We start from the raw sequence: 23,323 nt of genomic DNA, 5'->3' as shown, positions 1-23,323 counted from the left end.
CTGCCTCAATCTGCTGCTTGGAAAGGTAACCTGTGTTGTGCGGGCTATGCAGCACCAGAGTAAACCCTCACTGCCTCTGGTGCTGGCCATGCCCCCGCCCCCGCTGATGACCTTAACTAGGGCTTATTTTGGGGGTAGGGTTTACATTAGGAGCACACTAAAAATCAGACTAGGGTTTATTTTCTGGTTGTCTTATTTTTTGGGAAACACGGTAGTTCTCAATTTACAACAATCTGTTTAGTGACCTTGAATTTACAATAGCACTGAAATAGTGACTTACGACTGTTCTCACGTTTATGAGTAGTGTTGCACTATCCCCAAGGTCATGTGATCAAAATTCAGACATTTGGCAACGTACTCATATTTATAACAGGTGTAGTGTCCTGGGGTCATGTGATCACCTTTTGAGAAGCACCTTCTGACAAGCAAAGTCAATGGGGAAACCAGATTCACTCCACAACCATGTTACTAACTTAACAACTGCAATGATTCACTTAACAATTGTGGTAAAAATAATTGTATAATGGGGCAAAACTCAAGTTACCAAATATTACCCTTAGCAACAGAAATTTTGGCCTCTATGGCCATAAGTCGAGGACTACCTATGTTTACTGTATCAAAATAAAAGCGTACAAGGCTTCCCAAGTAAAGTAGGTCAATTTCTCCATCAGAAATTGATCCAAGTAACATTCTCATTTATTTTTATTAAATTATCTATTTATAGGTAGCTATAAATTGAGGAAAGGTATAATATTTGTTCAGTTTATTTCACAAAAATTGTACAATTCTTCAGAAACAGGAAGAAAAGTGCTCAAGGTTTAAGAACATGAATGAAAAAAAGCAAAACTGACAAGTTCAGTGACAAAAAGAACTTTGGTTACTTAGCTTGTAGAAGATCATGTTGAATCCCTGTTGAATTCATGTGGTAAAAATAGATGGAGTTTTATTTGTTTTTAAATTGGTTTCAGTCTTAATCTTCTAAATTTGCAGAGTTTTTTTGAAAGAATTAACCCATTTTTAAAAAAAATTTAAATCTGAATGCCGGACCATCCTAATCTGGCCATCCTAGTTTCAGAGACAACTGGAAAAAACTTGAAACAATTATTATGGTATTGGTGAATTGGTTTTAAATATTAAAATAATGAACTCTACGTGTGTATGCGTAGATATAGATCTCTCTATCTTAAATACATTCCAAGGTACAAATATTCTCCACTTGCAAGAAACCAGCCAGGAAAACAGAGATAAAGACTTAACTAGGTCAACTATTGTCAAAAACTAATCTCACTGTAGGTATACAGGTGATTATAGAGCCATGGCCACACTGAAATGGCCCCATTCTGATATCCTTGCTCTAGAAAATAGAACAAAGCCATTAAATTCTTGTACAAGTACAGCATTTATATCTTTATGACAAATTATTGATGGCACTAGTTGGATACAATGAAAACATAGTGTTGCATAGCTGCTCCGATGTACAACTGCATATTCTTCATACTATAACTTAAATTAGCCTGTGCGTCCATAGTAGATCTCTGCAGTCTAATCCAAATACATTCAGAGTCTCTCATGTACTTACTTTATGAGAAAAGGGTCACTTTAAAATTCAGGATAGTAGAATTGCTTGTACAGTGTTATTCATGTACCAAACAGAAAAACAAATTTCTTTCTTTCTATACAAACCAGGTAATTACAAAGTGTTTTTTAAACGCACAGTGTTTTATAATTACTCCATAGCTAATGTGTGTAGCAGCAATAACCGGGTCAGTTTGTTATGCAGAACACTTTGCACTCTCATTGTGGTTAGAAGCAATACCTCTGCAATTAATGTATAGTTATGTTGTAACTATTTTGGAAAGAAGGGAAACGCTCTATTAATTGCCAGCCTAGTTTAGAGATTTTGTAAAATGCACAGAAGCTGAATGCTGTATCATTTCTTCTTCGCATGAAATTAATGCTGATCGTTTTCTGTTGGCACAGTCTGTTCCTCATTTGGGCTGTATTTACTCTTAAGGGATCTTCCAATATATCCCCAGTATTCTTTCCGTATAATGTCTTTTTCCTTAGCGAGGATTTCACACAACTACAAAAAGGAAAGTTACAGTGTTATTTTTATTTAGTTCCCTTCAGTATGCACAATGTTTTACAGAATAATTGGAGGGAGAGAAGGCAGGCAGGCTTTATTGAGATCTTACAGTAAAGCAGGAGAGACTACTGTAAATTACACAGTAATTAAAATTTATATACTGTATATTATACAGTAAATTAAATCAGCAGGAGTAAAGGACAAAGCCAGTGAACTGGGTAACTGTATTCACTCTGAATTCTTCATTATTAAGTACTTAACTGTCTTATTCCAGGCTCCTTTCAGTTCAGTCCCTGAAACTTCTTATAATGCTTATAATAATAAATTAATCCAGTTTAATTGATTTGGGTTAGAGTGAACAAAATAAAATATCTACAATGAAAAGGATGACTACTGTTTGAAATATAATTGGATCACTTAGGTACCAATATTACGCTAGAAGATGGCAATTTTTAACTACCCAGCTAAAGTGAGAAGAGTTATCATAAATACTCATCATCTTATTTAGCACTGCCACTATCAAAATGTGCATACAATTTTATAATAGCATATCCAAATCAGCTACAGTTGCAATGAATATTCCCCCTGTCCATTCTACCTTTTCATCTATGTTCATTTCCCTTCAATTTTCTTGTTCTCCATGTATTTAGCTTATAAACACTTTTAAGTCAGGAATATGTTTTCTAAAAACGTTGATAGCACTGTTTAAATAAGTTTTGAGATTGAAAATATAATGATCTCTCAAACTTTTTAGCTTTTTATAACAGTCTTCATATAATTTGACAAATTAGTCTGATTTTTAAAAAATTATAAGATCAGGCCTCTTAATGAACATTAAATAAATACAGCTTTCTAACACAGCAACCAGTTGGAAGACAATCTAATCCTATAACCTACTGTATGTGTTGACAGGTTGAAGCAAATGGAAACTATTTCTGATACCAGAAATAACATTTGAAATGGAACTAAGTTGCTTCTTAAAGTGAAATAATATATGGGAAAGAACGGTTTATACCATAAGACCCCTAAGGTCAAATGATTAATGTATTTTATTATACTTGACATAAAACACCATGGTAACTGGCATGTTTGAAACCAACAACAATAAGAGTATGACACATTACATGAATGAGCATGTCATTTCTATGTTCGCATTATTTTGCTGTCCCTCGGGAGTTGGGCGGCATAGAAATGCGATAAATTAAATTAAATTAAATTAAATTTTCTTCATCCTTTTGGAGATTTACTATAACTTCTCATTATATGATTCAGTGGGCAAGGAACTTTGGATATAATGTAATGCTTGAACAATGGGAGAATATGTACCGTATTTTCCCAAAAATAAGACCCTGTCTTATATTTTTTTGAATAAGCGCTTGGCCTTATTGCCATGTGCTCAAAGCCCAATTGGGCTTATTATCAGGGGATGTCTTATTTTGGGGGAAACAGTAGATGAAAGGTGTAAAATTTACATTAAATTATAATGTAAAAGAAAATTTTTATAAGATGATTATTGTTGATATTTAACATGGGACAAGTTGTCAAGAATGTATAAAGTTATGTCAAATGAATGTTGGACATGCAAATGTAGAGAAGGAACTTTCTATCATTTATGGTGGACATGTGATAAAGCAAGAAATATTGGAGTAGGATTCATATTCTAATACAGAAGATTCTTAAAGTGAATATAAAAAATAAAACCAGAGACTCTTTTAGGTTTAATGGAAAAAGGTTGGGGAAAAAATTGAGACTTTGATGTTATATATATTGATGGCAGCAAGATTACTTTATGCACAAAAATGGAAGGACACTTTGATTCCCACAATGGGTGAATGGCTGCAAAAATTGATGGAGTTAGTAGAGATGGTCAAATTGACTGCTCTGATTAAAGAAAAGATCACAATTAACTTTGTTTCTATTTGGAAACCACTTTTGGACTTTATGCTTGAGGTGGGGAAAAAAACTTTGATTTTGGCTCTTGCCGATTATATAGGTTTGTTGTTAATAGAAATGGCTAGTTCATATTATTATATAAAAGTAAAAAGTTGAGGTTTGATGCTATTATCTTATTCTACTGAACCAAAAGGAGTTGGAAATCAATACTTTTTCTTTCTTTTTTCCATTTGCCCTAAACTTTTCCCCTTTTCCTCTTTTATTTTCCCATTATTTTCTTTTGTATTTTATATTCGGATAAACTAATAAAATTTTGAATTGTGAAAAAAAAAGAAGAGATTTACTATAACGTCTGTTAAGGACTCCAGGTTGGGGGTGGCTATTGTAAAGAACTTTAAACTTTAAAGAACTAACCTCTAATGCTTTGCTGAGAGTTTCTTCCTTGTTTTCATGCTGGTTTTCTAACATGTCTTCATATATGTCCACCAAGAAGGCAATTAGATAAGGGGAATTATGACTTGGCTGCAATTCCAGTAGCTGTTCTAGCAGGTCTGGATATTTTGAAAGGCCACGATCTTGCAAAATCCTGAAACGAAAACGTTTGATGAACATCATATTAAATTTAAATCACCTTGCCATTTTTTTTAAAAAAAATATAAACATTCTAGAAACATGGAGATCCTAGCTCCAGTCTCATGTTCTGCTTGCTCATCTTAATAGCAGCAGAAGGAAGAAAACAAGGATGTAATCAAACAGGGAGTTATTTGGTCTTTTAATTAAAATGAAGCAGCTGTGCTTTTCCCTCATCCTTCATTCAACTCTCAAAACAAACCTTATATTTCCTAATGGACAGAACTTATTCTGCCCACTTGCTGCAATTTCTGAGGGATGCATTAGGTGATGAAATGTGATCTTTTAATGGAAGGACCATTAAATCCAGTTCCTAAAATTAGCCAGCTACATTACTGCAGTGTTTTAAGCATTAAAAGAACTTATACTACTCTAATTTGGCTATGGAAAGGATACTACCTACCCAATATAAATAAGCAAAGCATTTTTTACTATGAAAAAGCAAAAAGTTGTGGTTTGATGTTAATGCTTTATTTTACTCCAACAAAGGGAGTCAGAAGGCAACATTTTTTTCCCCCAGCCCTTACTCACTTCTCCCTTTTTCTCCCCACTGCCTCCCTATTTACTTTTGTATTTTGTATTTTATCTTATAAAATGTTATTAAAAAAAAGCAAAGTATTTTTTAAAATCATGTTCTGTGCTGTTAGCTGGTTGAACATTTATTTTTATTTATCATGCAATTTACATCTTACCTTTATTTTATACTCAAGGTGATAATGCCTCCTATTTTGCCATAACAACTTCCCTATGAGTTGGGTTAAACTCAGAGAGAATGACTGGCCGAAAGTCACTCAGCTGACTTCCCTGCTTAAAGGAGGACTAGAACTCATGGTCTCCCACTTTCTAGATCAGCATCTTAACCAGTACACTAAGCTGGTATTCAGGGCCGGATTTAGATTGAAAGAGGCCCTAGGCTATTCCACTTATGAGGCCCTTTCACCAGTGGTGGGATTCAATATTTAACAACAGGTTCTGTGGGCGTGGCTTAGTTGGGGGTGTGGCTTGGCAATCATGTGACTGGGTGGGTGTGGCTAGCTGGTCACGTGACTGTGTAGGCGTGGGTAGCTCGTCATGTGACCGGGTGGGCGTGGCTATGTGCATAGACTTTTTTCAGAGGGCTGAAAAAAGTCATTTCTGACTGGGCCTCGCACTTTTGACCGGTCCTCACACTTATGACCATCCTCACATTTATGCCCGTGCAGTATTCTTAACAACCAAGTCACTCATTTCACAACTGCTTCTCTTCACCATGGTGACAAGATAGGGCAAAAACGTAAAATGTGAGGACAGTCGTAAGTTCGAGGACTGGTCAAAAGTGTGAGGACCAGTCAAAAATAACTTTTTCAGCCCTCTGAGTAGTCCATATGCACAAAAGGACTACCCAGAGGGCTGAAAAAAATCATTTCTGACAGGTCCTCGCACTTTTGACTGGTCCTCACACTTATGACCATCCTCACATTTATGCCCGTGCAGTATTCTTAACAACCAAGTCACTCATTTCACAACTGCTTCTCTTCACCATGGTGACAAGATAGGGCAAAAACGTAAAATGTGAGGACAGTCGTAAGTTCGAGGACTGGTCAAAAGTGTGAGGACCAGTCAAAAATAACTTTTTCAGCCCTCTGAGTAGTCCATATGCACAAAAGGACTAATCAGAGGGCTGAAAAAATCATTTCTGACAGGTCCTCGCACTTTTGACTGGTCCTCACACTTATGACCATCCTCACATTTATGCCCGTGCAGCATTCTTAACAACCATGTCACTCATTTCACAACTGCTTCTCTTCACCAAGGTGATAAGATAGGGCAAAAAACATAAAATGTGAAGACAGTCGTAAGTTCGATGACTGGTCAAAAGTACGAGGACCAGTCAAAAATAACTTTTTCAGCCCTCTGAGTAGTCCATATGCATAAAAGGATACAGCAATAGAGAGGGATGAAGGAAGGGAAGGGAAATTAGAGTAGGAGAGAGGGAGGAAGAGAGAAGGAGAAGGAGAAAGGAAGAGGAAGTAGGGAGGAGGAGAAGAGGGGGAGGAAGAGAAAGTAAGAAGGAAAGAAAAGAAAGGTGGTAGGTTTGAGGAGAAAGATTGCTATACAATAAAAAAGATGAAAGGGAAGAAAGCCAACCCCAAACAAATATAAAGATATTAAGATAAAGAATGAATTGTTAAACTTTAAAGAATAAAAGAGAACAAATATGAATAAATAACAATAATTAGAAACACACATACAAACATACAATCTATTTTCTTTGAACAGAGTATTTGGCCGGTTCACAAATTTAAACAGTGTTTAGTCATTTCAATTAAATTTACAATTTCTATATTTCCTTTTTGCCATATTTATTCCTCATCTATTTTTGTAAAAAACCAATATTACCCTCATCCTCATCTCTAATCTTAATCAAATTCAATTTTTCCCTTCTATTCTATATTATACCCTTTCCCATTGTCATCTATTTTTATATCCATCCTCACATTGGTTAATTATGTAATATTAGTTGTTTAATATAAATTCAACATTTTAATATAAATCAATTAGTTATATAACTACCTTTTTTGTATATTAATCAATATGAACATGAATATTCCAATTATTTCCATGCAATCCAATTTCTTACAAATCCATTAATTATATTTACCAATAATAATAAACCAAATAATTTCCCCCATATATTCCTCCAAACCACAACTTAACCATTTCTGCTTTCAGAAATATACAATTAATAGTATCTCAATTATTACAATTCCCTAGTTAAATACAGCTTTTTTTTCTTTTGTGTTTTAAAATCCTGAACTCTTCTCTTTTTCCCTAAATTTCCCATTGTTTGCACGTACCTTTTTTAGTGAGGAAAAAGAAAAGAATTCTGCCTGCCTAATTTTCCAACCTTGCAGCAATAGCAAAGCAGTTTCACTTTCGTTTCTCAGTATAGCTAAGGGGGAAAAAATCAGCACTCTTTGGAAGGAAGCAAAACAGCGGAGACAAATCAGCTGAGAGCCGGGAGGCCAATTAGCCTATGCTGAAGCTCCGGGGGCCAATAACATTACAAAAAAAATACCGAACCCTTTGTTAAATTGCTGGCTCCCCCGCCCCTCGCCCACCACTATTTATTGGCAATAAATAGTGGTGCGGAGGGGCGGGGGAGCCAGCAATTTAACAAAGGGTTCGGCGGAGCCACCTAGAACACCCAGAATCCCACACTGGGTAGGCCCCTCTGGATCTTGAGGCCCTAGGCTGAAGCCTAGTTAGCCTATAGGAAAATCCGGCCCTGCTGGTATTACTTGCATTGTAAATTCCTTTTATTGGAATTGTTAGAAGGACATTATCTGAATAAGTGTATTTATAATTTCTCCTATGGAAAACCCTTTTCATGCAGAACAAATAGAGTCCCATGCAGGGGTGAAATCTAAATTTTTTTGCTACCGGTTCTGTGGGCGTGGCTTAATTAGTGGGCAGGGCTTGGTGGTAAGGTGACTGGGTGGGCGTGGCCAAGTCAATGTCCCTTTTTTAACCTACAAAACACAACACAACACAACTGGCTCACCCACAATGTAAAAGCAGCTGTGCTAGACACAAAATGGCCCCTGCATCAAGCAGGAACCTCACACAGTTACAAAAAGCCCAAAAAACCAACTTTCACATTTTACACACACAAAATTCCACAAACAGCTTTGTGAGATTTTGTGTGTTTGTGTAGTTAGAGTGAAACACTACAGAAACACACTAAATCTCAAAAGCTGCACAAATATTATTTTGTTTTAATTTATTTTTATTTTTATATAAAAGCAGCTAAATTTAAAACTTCCTAAACTTTAAATGGCTAGGTCTAAAAAAAGAACAACTAAAAAAAAAACCAATTAACTTTTTTTTTAAAGCTCCCAAAGGGGAAAAAACTTACCCAATAGAATAGGGGTCTCCAACCTTGGCAACTTTAAGACTTGTGGACTTCAACTCCCAGAATTCCTCAGCCAGCTTTGCTGGGAGTTGAAGTCCACAAGTCTAGGCAGGCAGGCAGAAAGAGCTGCTCATCGATGAGCTTGATTGCAGGCAGGAAGATTCAATTGCTTGCTGATGCATGGATTGCGATTGTCATGTGATCAGCAGCTAAGGTAAGCAAGCTGGAGGCTGGGGGGTGGGGGAGAAAAAAAGAAACTTTTTTTTCTTTTACATGGCTCTGGCGATTCAAGCTGAGTTGCCTGATTAGCAGGCAACTCAGCTGGGATGTCAGAGCTTGGCTGGTCAGAGCCATTTAAAAGGAAAAAAAGGCTCTGATGATCGCGGGGCTCAGCTGGGCATGGGGGGCGGGGGCAGGGATTTTTGCTACCGGTTCTCCGAACTGCCCACTGCCATCGCTACCTACTCGCCCGAACCAGTCCGAACCGGGAGCATTTCACCTCTGGTCCCATGTATGGTTCCAGAAAATCTCAGGGAAGGAAACTCTATTTATTATAAAAAAATCAAATACTAAAATGACATTTTTGAAGAGTTTCTTTCTGGATTTGCTAGTCTTCAGAGAGGGCAAGAAATTTGCATCTCCTCTTACCATCAAAATACATTTTGTTTAGTGAAACAAAAATAGTGGTTCTATGGTTTCTGCTTGGCTACATACTTTTAAGCGTTTATTTTTTATAATCAAAAAGGCTAAAAAAAACTTAACAACAATAATAAAGCAGTAATATTCTTATCTGAATCCTGGGCTGGTACCAAACTCTACCCTTCTTTATGTGCATTAAATTTGCAACATACAGCAGCATTAAACATGTAAGTAAAACAATCTCACCCTCTCAGGTAGTTCCAGGCACTTTCATTATGAGGTACCAGCTTGATCATTTCTAGGGTATACCTGAAAAGGAAAAACAAACTGGATAAGGAAACTATGGAATAACCATACATATGTCAAGGTAGCATAAATCCTGAATGGCAGACACAGACACATCAAGCTATTGAGTGAAACACTGATTTTGTTTATGGATATTAGACACAAACTATTCTAAGTTTAGAACAGAAATCCAGAGGATTTTGCACATGCTTCAGGGAGTCTGTCATCTTGTGGTTACCTTAAAAACGTTCTCCAATTTATGGAGATTTGAAGGCTGCTTTAGCCAATAGGAGTCACAATTCCATCCTTACTATCTTTGGTTGGACATAGTTTAATATTTTTGAAACAATATCTGGATAATTTTAACCCAAATAGTACTCAGCATGGATTACTGTATTAAAACACAAAAGAAAAAAGGGCTTATTTTAAATTCACTTAGTTCCTTATGATGGAAATGTTCTAAGGTTTATTCCATTAATGCAATAATCCATAGGGCTGTTCTGTTCCATACTTTGGACAGTTTTTGTTTTAGAGTTACTCCTAATGATACTTTTACAAATGAAAGCATTTCCTATATAGATGAAGGAGAGAGAAACCATACATCAAGTAGATTTATATCACAAGGTACATAATGCCCAAAGTATTTCCAATTTTTTAAACAAAAAGAAGTAAAGTCATTTTTACCATATGATGTTTATGTTGCAAATTCCAGGTTCTCCATCATACCATGCCATCTTCCCAGGGTTTTTTTTTCTTTTCCATTTCTTTCCAATTCCATGAGCTTAATTGACCTCTTTTAGGAGTACTTTCCAGAACGATAGGGATTTTCTTATAATATATTTTGTAGTTCTACAATTTTGGATTATCTCTCTTTTTGGATGTGGCTATATCAAGTTGTAATTGGAAAACTGGCCATAACCCCAAACTATAGTACACAATGCTTAAGTTAGCAAAAGGATTCTAAAAGTCCACTGGGGACATGTATACAAAATTATCCATAAAATACACTGCATGTATACTTGTTCACCCTTGTATTCATTCATGGCACAAGATAAAACCAACTAAAACATTACATACTGAATTTCTCTCTCTAGAACAGCAGGATCATTGTAACCAGATGTGTTTGAAATCACAAAGTATCTTTGGTTCCAGGCGGAATTATTTCTGACATCTTCTTTCAAAAGTTGCTCAACATATTCCAATTCATCATTCCACAGCTTAAATTCCTAAACATATAAAATTGAAGGAAACACACAGACTGTATCAGGAAAATTATCTCATTTCTATTAGTTCTAACCTTAACTGATACAATTATAGATTTAAGAGTTAGTGAACATGCATTCTCACATAATTATAGCAATTACAGAAACGACGACTATCTTGGTACCATATCTGAGATGTGAAAACCAAATAAACCACACATTAAATGTCAGATAGTTATTATATACCTTGTATACCATTTATAAGGGAAAGTATTATAAATGTGAACTAACAACCTGATCTGTCTGAAGCACATTATTAAATTATCAAATTATCAAAACACACAAAATCACTTCCCCAACTTCTGTTATAAATGACATAATGGGATTCAGACAGCATCCATAAACATCCCTTCACTTTCTCAGCAGATAAATGAACAACTGCTGTTTGTTCCTTTTGGGGGGGGGGGAAATAAAGCAAAACAAAAACTTCAACTTTTCCTTTCATACATTTCCTGCTCAGATTAACAATGAGCAATTGTTAATAACAGCCACAGGAAAATACCTGAATGACCCACTGTCTATGTTGCCAAGCATGGTAATTCTTGGCATCCTGGTTAAGAATGTTTGCAATAAATTCGAGTTCTTGTGATGGGTCCTTCAACCACTCTACCAAAACTCGCCGGTGGTGCCTAAAAAAATCAAGAACGTTAAAGAACAGTAGTTAGCGCGTGTTTTGTAATTGCAATCCGGTTGCTTGGCATACTTACTGTTCATACTTACAGCCATTTGCCAAGCACGTCAACCACGCAATCACCATTTGCAGTCTTCTCTGCTAGCTTCCCCAGAAAGTCAATGACAAAGCCAGCAGAAAAGGTTGCAAGCTGCTACCACCTGCCAAGAGGACTCCCTCTCGTCTCTAGGAGCTGGCTGAAAGAACTCCCTGCCAAGCTCCATGCAAGAAGGCACGAAGGATTTCAGTTCCATGCAAGCAGGCACAGAGCTGAAATCCTTTGGCAGGGAGCTCTTTCAGCCAGTCTCTAGAGATGAGAAGAAGCAGGATTTTCAGCCCTGAATGGAGAGGTAGCATGATAACATAAGGAGAAGCTGGGGCCTCGGGGATGGGGGAGACCCTGGGAGGCCTGGCACAGGTTGCACGATTGTCTTCTTGCTTGGATTTCGGCAGGGAAGGCTTTCAACTCCTGAACAGAAAGGCACTTGTGCAGCCTGTGTCAGCCCTCCCAGGGTCTCTACCATCCCTCTGAGGCACCCCATGCTCCTTACTTGGGACTGTATCCCTTTAACAACCCTCAAATCCCTTAACAAGCACAACTGGGAGTGGCAAGATTGTGGTCATTGAACAAAGCAATCACGTAACATCTTGTTTGACCAACCACTTTGCTCAATAACTGGGATTCTAGTCCCAAATAAGGTAGGATTACCTGTAATCTCTTAGTTATGGGAATGCTCCTGCCAGAAAAACAGCTAGGAGAGAGATTTGCATGAGATGCTGAGCCTGGTTATGTTAAAGCTTAAATAGGATTTGTACATTAGTATAGGGTTTTTTAAATTTATTCTTTTCTTTCAGGATTCCTTCTCACTTTTAAAAGATTTTGTTTGTATGAGTTATATTTTATACTGATTCTCATAGTTGATTGATGGGATTTTAATATTGCCTTATTTTTCAGCACAGGCTGGAAAACCAATTTGATTTTGCATCCCCTTAGGAGGATCCTGGGAGTCTAGGACCACACTTTGAGAAATGCTGTGTTTGTGGGTTAGACAAACTCACTTTATTTCAATGGTTTATGGCCAAGTGTTCTGTGCCAACCCTGAAAATGATTTTATTCACTAATCAGGTTAACTGAATTGTGTGAATAAAGGGATTGTTAGCTAAGCAGAGGTAGAGATCTTATAACATTTGGCAACATGACCTGCATGCATCCACTAAAAATATATATTTTAATTGACACTGGATGTAAGAAACTTTCCCTTGTAATGATAGCTTTACAACAGCTCTTTCACTTGCCCAAACTATCATTTGATGCCTCAGAAATGCCTACAAACATATGCCATACCCACTAAAATTGCTTCTTCAGTTGATAATCACATGGCTAAAAAAACCTGTTGCACAAGAAGTGTGGCAATGGTGCATAAGAAACACCAAAGTATATAAAAAACACAAAGACAAATTATCCAACAAAGCACAGCAGTAGAATCACTGAACTGCTGCTGTTGTGGATTCCATGCTGTATTTTTCTCCTTGGCAGATGCAGCCTCTGCATCTTAGATGAGTCTGTGCTTTGTTTAAACGTCCTTGTTTTGCTCCAGCAGTAACTGAGATATATTATTTCCATCACATTGTTCCAGCACAATATGCAAAGCATAGCCAACATAATAATATCTTCCCATTGTGTTTTTTTTTCTTTTAAAAAATCAAGACCACCACATGGGAGTATTTTCTCAGATTATTATCTCCATCAGTATCATTGTACCAACAAAACCTGCAGATTAAAGAATTCTTACTATAACTTTCTGTTGAACTTCTGCTTAATAGTTTCTGTGTGCAACGATTTTGCACTACGTATTCAGAGGAAAAACACAAGGAATCAAATATTTACATACATAAGAAATAACTTTTGTTAACAAAGATGCTACGCTTACCAGACTTGGTAATTCTTTGGCTGATCTTCAATGATAGCAGTGATGTAATTGAGTTCCTCATTTAAGTCTTTCTTCAAGGACTGCAGAAGTACCCTGCGGAAATGCCTACAGGGAAAAAGAAAGGGGCAGGAATTCTTGACACTGAGTTCAGCTGCTTCCCCATATTACTCTCTACTACTATCAGTACTTCAAAATTGATCATTTCCAAATAAATACTAGCTCTGGATGGGCATTTTTTTCTTTGGGAATCTGTAAGTAGTGAAGATGGCTACATTTGCTACATTTCGGAGATGGGCCATCAGTTCTTGCTGAACTCCCCAAATTATCAACTCGAGACCACAATCATTAGGAATGACAAAAGTTGCAGTCTGACAGCATGAAGGACCATCTCATATTGATTAATTTCTGCTATAGTTAATAGTAATGCATTTCCTAGGTAAGCTCTTTGACTTAAAAAATGAATTGTGTCCAATCAGTAAGAACAGGAGCCACAAATAAATACCACCATTCAATGAAAGAAAATAACTATGCGCTAAACAGTTTGTTCCATTTAATGTTTTTAATTTTCACTAACTTTGCTATTGTGAGGATCATTAAGCTTTTTGTGTGTTATGACTTGGCTTTATGAACTGCCTAAGTTGTAGGTTGTTTGTAATTTGTAATGTCTATAGCAATTTGTTCACTTGCTAAACTTATTATAAAGCTGTCCACCTACAAATCACCTACAAACTACTGAGTATTTACCCATGTAATATAGCTGTAGTATTATCATTCTTATCTTCTTTACTCCCTCCTCCTATTGGTATTATTATGATAATAATGATTATTCTTTGCATCTTCTGAGATCTTCTGCACCGGAGTCAAATTCCTTATGTGTCTAATCACACTTGGCCAAATAGAATGTGTGTATGTGTGTGTGTGAGTGAGTGAGTGTATGTGTATGCTTGCATGCATGCATACATACACACACTCTCTCTCACACACATACACATTCATGCATTCATTCAAGCCTAGAGTCACTTGGGTAGGTAGCAGAAATAAATAAATAAAAAGTTTATAAATATCACACCAAAAGGCAACTTGTAACTAAACTGAATGGCCTCAGCATTTTAAAATTGTCTTCTTTTGGAATTTCGGAACAGAACAAAACAAAAAAAATTCTCAGGATTGCTACATACCATACTGTGTAGTTTGCAGCATTAAGTTCAATGGCATCCCCTGTTAACTTGAAAGCTCTTTCACTCCTTTCATCATGTTGCAGAACGGCCCGGAAGTAATCATATACATCTTTAACTAGGCAGAAAAATTTAGTTTGTCAAATCTGTCTTTGGCTTTCCTTTGCCACATTTACTTTTTCAGATATAAAACTGTTTTTTCCTCATGCCCCATATTTAGCCCAAATTACTGGTGTCCTTAATTTTACAGCTCTTTGTATCTTTTCCTTACATCCTCTCTTTTAATATTTCTCACTAAGATCCTGGCTCTCACCTTCATTTTCTTGTACCTTCAAAATTCACCATCTCAAAACCATCTCCGCTCATCCTCTTATTGCCTATTCACTTCTATCCCAGAAAACTGAAAAATCTTCTGATACTCTTAAAGTCCTTCTTCAAAAAGGCTACTTTTAATTTTTAACTTTAACTGAATACAGGCAGATAGATATGCTGACATCTATCACATACTACTTTTAATTTTTATTTTTATCTTGTCTTCCATTCCATTGTTCTTCCAAGGACAAAAGACAACTCCTTGCCGCACATCTTTATTTCAAACCACTATGAGTCCACTCAGAGCAAGATAGGTAATAATATTCTAAAAAATGCATAGAATTGCAACCAGAAGAGCAAATACAGATATTTCCTTGTGATGTTAGGATTCTGTTCTCTGAAAACCTCATATAAAGCAAAGTTATACAAACTGAAACACTGGAAAAAATGAGGTTGTGAGGTAAGGTGTACCCCGAATATATTGACAAATGTACTCATAATTTTTTAGAGTTCTATTCTTATGCATTATGTTATTCAAACTTGTTTTTATCCTTGTTTCCTTGTCTATGTAAAATAAAACCATTTTCTCCACCTTTGCTACAGTTGGAGTTCTAATGTATATCATGGCAGACAAATAGTGGAATGCATTACAGCACCATGAACTTCATTTTCATTCTTTCTTATGTTGCACACAGATGTGCCCAGATTAAAAGTTTGTCCTAGGGCTAAGGATCCTTTACCAACTTTGGTGCAACTTACTATGTCCAGCTTTGTTTCTAGTGTTAAAAAGGTCCTTTTCCTATTCGGTAAGAAGCTTGGATGAGATTTTGATGGACATTTTGATACCACAGTAATAGCAACTGCAGGTAGAGAAACAAGTGGAGCACAAAACTAAAATAACCACACAACACATTGGTAAATGCGAGAGTGAGGGCATCATTTTTTATGGGAAAATGTTCAAGTGGTTTTGGCAGGAAAAAAATCGGGGTATGTTTCCAGACATTTGGCACCAATTGCATAGTAACTTTCTTGTTTCCACTTGAAGTGAATTCTAGGTCAAAAATTACTACTCACATAATACATTTCATCAATATAATTGTTTCCTGATGCAATAATCTGCTTCTGTTAATTTCTTTGCGCTTAACATTTGACTGACAACCTACCTTTTAGAATTGAGTTTTAAAGTATGACATTCATACTTCTGGGATTATTTAATAAGTAAACAGAATAACTTTTAATTAACTTCAACCTCATGTAATAGCTTGTATCAAGCACAGTTCTAATCTTAGTTTCTTTCATGTCTTGATCACCTGTTTCATCTTTAAATTCTAATGAAAAACACTCTGCAGAATTCCAGATACTTATGAACCATTATGAAATACTACAACAATTTATTCCAAAATCAACCTCAGTGTTCAGCCGAACTTACTCCCAGAGTAGCCTGCAAAAATTTGTAAATTTAAATTGTAATTTTAACTGCTCAGTAATGGATCAGTCAGTGCAACTCAATTAGACTACAATGGAGTATCAGTAAGAGAATCCAAAAACCAGCAGAGAAGATAAACTTAGATGGTCCATTTATTCCCTACTATTGAGAAGAAATGTCTCTCAAGCTTCTTCTAAACTTACATTTTTCACTATATATGATCTGAACAACAGGATGTGGCCCATCATCTTGAGGAACCGGGTCAATATCTGCCCATTCTTTCCTGTTCCTGTATAAAAACAATCAGTCAGCAGGTAGCAAATGCAAGAATATTTGAAGGAAATATATAGTTCAAGGATATCTCCTAAATATCAAAGACTTGTTTGTATATTTCAGGGGTCAAATTCATGTCGTCACGGCAGAGTCACGTGACGTATCGGAACTTTCCTCCCCTCTTCGTTAAACCAGGCATGGGCGTGGCCAGTGCGTGATGCATCCGGCCTGTGGGCCAGAAGTTTGACAGCTCTGGTGTAAGTTGTAGTACAGAATAGCTCCTTGCTGAGAATTGTACTTGCAACTGGGAAAGAAGAATTTGTATGCAAAACAAATCTTTGATATGTTTTAAGCATTCCTATTACTATGCTCTCTATAAACCTGTACGAATGCAACATCACAAGAAGCCCTACCTGCAGAAACATAGGAAACAGGTCTTTTCCACAACTAGGTACCTTGCTGATATATAGGATTAAACAAAGAAGGCACTCTGGGACTTGTAGTCTAATACATTTGGGGAATATCAAGTTGCAGGAGGCTGGATAACAATAAAAAGTCAACCCTATAAACTTGATGTAGCAATATATCCAAGAAAATTTGACAGTATTTTTGTATAGATTTTGTAAAATTGTATAGATAGCACTGTGACTTGTTATTATTGTTTATCCAATTTGTCATCTAAGTGACTCTGGGGACTCACAACAAATAAAAACAGTCCAATAACAACAAGTTAAAAACCATTATACAAGCTTATAAAAACTATCCAGAATCAATTTAAACAATGATTATCAGTTACACTATTTGTTTTTTATTTCTACCAACTTATATATATTTTATTATTTTTTCTGGGGGGAAAAAAGAGCAAGAAGCACAAAAAGTGTTCTCCACTGGGACCCAACATATTTAAGAATAATTATTAAGAATAATAATTTCCAGACCAGGAAATTTATATTTGGGGTGGGGATTTAAGCCTTTAAACTTCACAAAACACTATGCTTCCTCCAAGAGGAAGCATGTGGTTTTTATTTCCAACAGTTATTTAAATTCAAACACTTCTCCTCCATGCTGAACAAGCATCCCTGGATATTCTAGATTTAGAATGGAATGAATGGCTGGAGAGGGAACCTAGCTTTTCCTATGTGGACTTGACCCTTCCTTCATCTCCCCACATTGCCAAATGGGAGATTATTCACTTGATTTAGATGGCGATTAACTTCACCCAATCCAACCTGAAGTCCCTTGCAATGAAATTACGTCTCAATTAAGGACATTTACCAATATAAGGGTTGCCTTAAAATGTCGAGGCTTCTCCAAATTACTAACAAAATTAAATCATGCATTGAGAATGTTACCTGGTTGGGTAATGAACTGAGCTCAGAGAGTACCAAGGACTCCACCAGTTCAACTCTGAGCTACAGATACTCTCTCTTCCATTGAAAGGTGCTTTTTCAAGAGGCAACTGGACTTTCTGGTTTTTCTCTGAAGACGTTTCGCTTCTCATCCAAGAAGCTGAAGAAGCTTCTTCTGATGGGAAGCAAAACGTCTTCGAAGAAAACCCCAAAAAGGTCCAGTTGCCTCTTGAAAAAAGCATCTTTGGGACAACCATGACCTGGATGACTGAGAATCTCCATATAGAACTCTTCCATTGAAAGTTAAATCAGCTTAACTGAGTTCAGGGGGAAGCAGCTTCTAATCAAACCAGGGGTCTCCAACCTTGGCAACTTTAAGCCTGGCGGACTTCAACTCCCAGAATTCCCCAGCCAGCTTTGCTGGCTGGGGAATTCTGGGAGTTGAAGTCCGCCAGGCTTAAAGTTGCCAAGGTTGGAGACCCCTGAATGAGACGGCTCCGCCGAGGTCGAGAAGAGCCCTACCTACCTGTACAGCACGTAACCAGCGGAGTCCAAGGGTTCGCCGCACTCCAGCAGCTCTCCGTCTCCCGCGGCATCGGCTTCCGTCCCCAACCGAAGGGTGCAAACCTCCGGGCTCCCTCTGTCTTCCTCGTCCGCCATCATCGTCAACGCCTCCGCCCACCCCGGAAGAAACAAAACCTGCAGGAGCCTATGAGAAACAAAACGGCCATCCCTCCCCGAACCATAGAGTTGCAGCCGGCTGTAAGGCGGAAGTGGGTCTGGTCTCACGCGGACGCGCTTTTTGCTCCCAGCCGGTTCCGATGTTGCAAGGCTGGGCGGGAGGCTGAGCGTCCTCTCTGGGCTTAGATACAGAATGGAAGAAGGCTTCCCAGTGGCTTCTGCCTAGTATATGCCAATCTAATCTACCATGCGAGTTGTTAAGACATAGAATAGCAAAAATCGCAGTTATTTCTTAGCCCCTCCGTAAAATCTTGGTTATATCTCGACCCCGTTGGTAAACGCCACTTGTTGGTAGATGAGTGCAGCGCCCAACTACTGCGGTATCCCGCTTATACGACCGCGCAGTTAACCTTCACGTTAAATGCAGGTTGAATCCCTGAAGAAAAATGGTTGGGGAAGGGGGGAGCTGTACACTGATTGATTCATTTTCATGATTCATTTTCATCACTGCCCCCTGCCAAAAGCCATCTAAATTGCTAATTCCATTGTGTTTTCCATGCACATGTCACTCTGATTGTAAGAACGCGAAGTTATAAAGCTGGTATTTGGGAGTAAAAACATTTTCCATTTGGAAGATGTGATATCAATGGCCCCCGGTTTGTTACCAAATTTTCTTCTGGGAAAAATAGTTCCAGGCTGCTTTGGACTCTTCAAGATGCCTGGAATAAAGTGCTATACTAACACAGAGAAAACTGAAGCCACGTAAGTGCTGCCCTCATTGCTGGTCCCTATTCTGCGAAACGATTGGGCTGGCAAAGTGACAGTTGGCCTTTCCTATGGTTTTCATATAGATTATAAAAAGTAGGGAAGGAGAACAAATCCCAGGACACTCCATAAGCAGCCCTGAACACATCTAGGAAATGCAAAAGGATACTATAGTGAAAGGCACAGAAGACCACTGACAGTTTTAATGTGCTCAGGAGAGATGCACACTCCCATTCAGATATCATGTCAGCCCACAACACCATCCTGTGCCAATTCTATCTCATGCCTACATATGAAAGGTGGTTACACTTCATTCTTCTAGAAATATGCCATGAAGCTTTGCCAAAGAAACAACATAAAGCATAAAACTTAGTTTTGCTGCAGTGTAACTTTTAAAAACCATAACCTTTCCCTTAACCTTTCTTTTGTTCCTTTATTTCAGTGTATATTTTGGCAGCTGAGTTGGTACAGGTCACTAAAGTACCGTAGATAGCCAGTATCTAAACACTAACAAGAAGTTAATGCAAGATACCAGCACAAATGGAAAAAGAAAACAGAAGGTCAGGTCATCTGTATAGAGAAATGAGGTAAAGAACAAAGAAAGGAATGGGCTCAGATATGGAAGATAGTGCTGAGGAAGATAATTTTGGACTCACCTCCAGTCCTTTCACTTTTTCCTTTTTACCATACCCATCCCCACTCTACCTGAACGTGTGTTTTAAGAGACTTCCCCCTCCTCCCTTCCCACTTTTCCCTTCCCCTTTTCTCCGGCTAGGATTAATTTTGTAATCACCAAACTTTGGGTGCTTACCAGGGGTGAAATGCTCCTGGTTTGGACCGGATCACCCGATCTGGTAGTGATGGCGGTGGGTGGTTCCGAGAACCGGTAGCAGAAATCCCTGCCCCCCCATGCCCATCTGAGCCGTGCGATCATCGGAGGCTTTTTTTAAACTTTTAAAAGCATTTTTTCTACAAATGCTTTTAAAAGTTAAAAAAAAGCCTCCGATGATCGTGTGGCTCAGCTGGGATCGTCAGAGCCTTTTAAAAGCATTTTTTCTACAATCTCTTCAGCTGAAGAGGTTGTAGAAAAAATGCTTTTAAAAGTAAAAAAAAAAAGTTGGCCACGCCCACCATCACATTACCCCCCCCACCAAGCCACGCCCACAGAATCAGTAGTAACAAATTTTACATTTCACCACTGGTGCTTACCTCTATAATTACATACCAAACCTTAGTACACAAATTTGTAACCTTTTAATTAGCTAAAGAAACAAGAACAAAACCCAGTTTGTTTCTTAGTCTTTACATACCCTATTTAATCCAAGAACATGATAGGGTATAATCTGGAAAGGTATGTAGTATGGCCATGTCTGGTAGAACAATGTTTGTTTGACTAGGAATCTCACAGGAGAGGAGACTATCAGTCCCCTCAGGAAAATGAAATTGGTGGTCCAGAACAGAGGTGGGTTTCAGCAGGTTCTGACTAGTTCTGGAGAACCAGTAGTGGAAATTTTGAGTAGTTTGGAGAACCGGTAGTAAAAATTCTGACTGGCCCCGCCCCCATCTATTCTCTGCCTCCCAAGTCCCAGCTGATCAGGAGGAAATGGGGATTTTGCAGTAACTTTCCCCTGGAGTGGGGAGGGAATGGAGATTTTACAGTATCCTTCCTGTGCCAGGCCCACCAAGCCATGCCCACAGAACCAGTAGTAAAAAATTTTGAAACCCACCACTGGTCCAGAATCAGTAGAGACAAGACAATCAATGCTGGATGGAAGAAGAGAATTGTGTAATAAAAGCTTTCACTATGAATTTCTTCTAGGGTTGAGGCATGGCAGAACAGTTGGAAAAGATATTTCTTTTAACAAATTCCTTTTAAAAAGATAAAGGAATTTATTTTTTGTAATCTCAACAGTTAGAATGCCATCTTGCAGTTCTGTAGCACTTTAGAGTTTACAAAATGTTTCCTACACATTACTGTAGTAATCCAGTAATCCTTACACCAATACAATATAAGATTGGCTCATATTTACATTATTTGTAAAAGGCCCAGAGAGAAAAAGAAAGAACATGAAATTATGTCACTAGTAGGGTGGGGGGGATCAGTGCAAGATTGGAAGATGTGGAGAGACCTGGCCCATAAAATCACCAAGAGTCAGATAGGATTGAATGGATAATATCATCATTATCGTGTTTGTAAGGGTTGAAATGACAAGTTTTATATTTCTGCTGAGGACATTATTCTTTTGAGCTCTACTTATTTTCATTGTCATTGATTTATATATTTGTCTCTGAGATACAGGCAGGACATGCAAATACTTACTTCCAATTCATTTTAATTTATAAAAGTTTCATATATCGTATTGCTCTGAAAGGGATTGCTTGGACAGCTTGGAATAAAAATAATTAATACATGAAAGCAGAAAAGCACTAAAACCTTAATTAATACAAGAAAAATACAAGCAATCTAAATACAAGAAAAGCAAGCACATTTATAATTGGCCACATTAAAACAGAATAGAACCCTAGAAGAATTCTATTTCTCCTGTCCACGTAAAATGAGAGAAATGTCACAAGGCATTTATTTATTCATCTATTTTATTTATTTATTTAGTTTGTCAAATATGTACAAGACAACAGGTGTAAGTATAAACATGGACATGAACACAGGAAATGAGTACAAATAAATGGGGACAGTAGGACAGGGACGGTAGGCACGCTGGTACGCTTATGCACCCCCCCCTTTATTTTCATTTTAAGTGTACCATATCAAAGAGTACCGCTTAGTGCACCATATCAAAGTGATTGTTTAAAACTAGACAGCAGCTACAAAAACACATCTGATCAAGCTATCTCATCTACTCAAAACTAACAATCACATATAATTTCATATTTAGCATAAACAGTATACTTTTATTCATGTTGAATTTATAAAATTTTTCAAGCTCATTTTCTCAATGACTCATGCAGTTTAGTATGGTTTTAGCTTAGCTTCATGGTGTAACTAATGCATGAATTGAAAGTTGTTATGTACCAGTTTCATCCTTTTTTGCTTTCTCCTATGTCATGATATCCACAGTTCTACAAAATAAACATCTGCAATCTTTCATGAACAAAAGCTGAAATAAAGTGTTTATATATATATATACACACATTTATTTATTTATTTATTTATTGAATTTATATGCTACTCATCTCATATTCTATGAGATAAAGTTGTGCACACTTAAAAACAATTTAGGAGATATCATCAGGCATCAGGCTATTGCAAGCTTAGGAACAGATTTCTGAAATGTAAAAAATAGGCTGCCTCGAGTCATAATAAATATGCTGTTGTAAATGGTGATTCATTAAAGCAGCAGCATCTTTAATCAGATATAAAAAAGTTTTAAAAACATTATTAATATCAGAGAGGTACTGTGCTTGAATGAGGCCAGAGATACTAAATTATCATTTTTCAGAGAAATTCTGAGCATATTATCAATCAATCAATTCAAGGAATAACTTTTGTCTTCGGCTTTAGATTGGTAGAAGAAAAGCTAATGCAGGGGAAATAAATATATGATCTTAAGAACAAAGATCAGAGTTGAGCAACCTGGTTTCAAGGCCATAAGTAGCTGCCAAACCTCTCTTTTACTTTTCTAGAGTCCCTTGTCATATGGTTGACCACCATTTTTGATGTGGGACAGCAGGCAAATACAACAAAACAAGCTTTAGGTGCCTTAGCAAGGGGAAGATACAGACCACCTCCATTGAAATTCCTGCCCGTGAGAATTTGATCTAATTGCCAGGTTGATTTTTGCCTATCTAGGAAATTAACTTTATGTAATTAGTTTGTTAGCTCTGTAATCCATTATTTAGTTTGGGAGATCAAGGTGGCGCCCCTCACAGCTCCTACTTTGTCCACAACCCTATGAAGTAGGCAGACGGAGAGAGTGGCTGAATGTGGGCTAGAACCTGGCTTTTCTCTCCCTCTTAACTTCTATACACACAGGTTTTAATCTTCGCCCCAAGTTTCTGCACACTGGTCTACAGTTGTAGCTAAAAGGGGAGA

At 37.4% G+C, this 23,323-nt stretch overlaps 1 protein-coding gene across 1 annotated transcript; it reads right to left on the bottom strand.

Annotated features, from left to right (window-relative positions):
* Positions 1–748: 748 nt before the first annotated feature.
* Positions 749–18,679, bottom strand: FNTA (farnesyltransferase, CAAX box, subunit alpha). The gene is made up of 9 exons (XM_034410684.3): positions 18,353–18,679; positions 16,408–16,493; positions 14,470–14,584; positions 13,292–13,396; positions 11,193–11,319; positions 10,506–10,654; positions 9,390–9,452; positions 4,394–4,565; positions 749–2,083 (listed from the first exon to the last, which is right to left on the bottom strand). Exons 1-9 carry the CDS (start codon positions 18,487–18,489, stop codon positions 1,952–1,954), a joined length of 1,086 nt encoding a protein of 361 aa, XP_034266575.2. The 5' UTR covers positions 18,490–18,679; the 3' UTR covers positions 749–1,951.
* Positions 18,680–23,323: the final 4,644 nt, after the last annotated feature.

The sequence above is a fragment of the Pantherophis guttatus genome, chromosome 2 (genome assembly GCF_059756535.1).
Source record: "Pantherophis guttatus breed Tessera chromosome 2, ASM5975653v1, whole genome shotgun sequence".
In the NCBI taxonomy this organism is placed as follows: domain Eukaryota; kingdom Metazoa; phylum Chordata; class Lepidosauria; order Squamata; family Colubridae; genus Pantherophis; species Pantherophis guttatus.
Note: the sequence above shows the minus strand (reverse complement) of the source record. Positions and strands in the feature narration are given on the sequence as shown.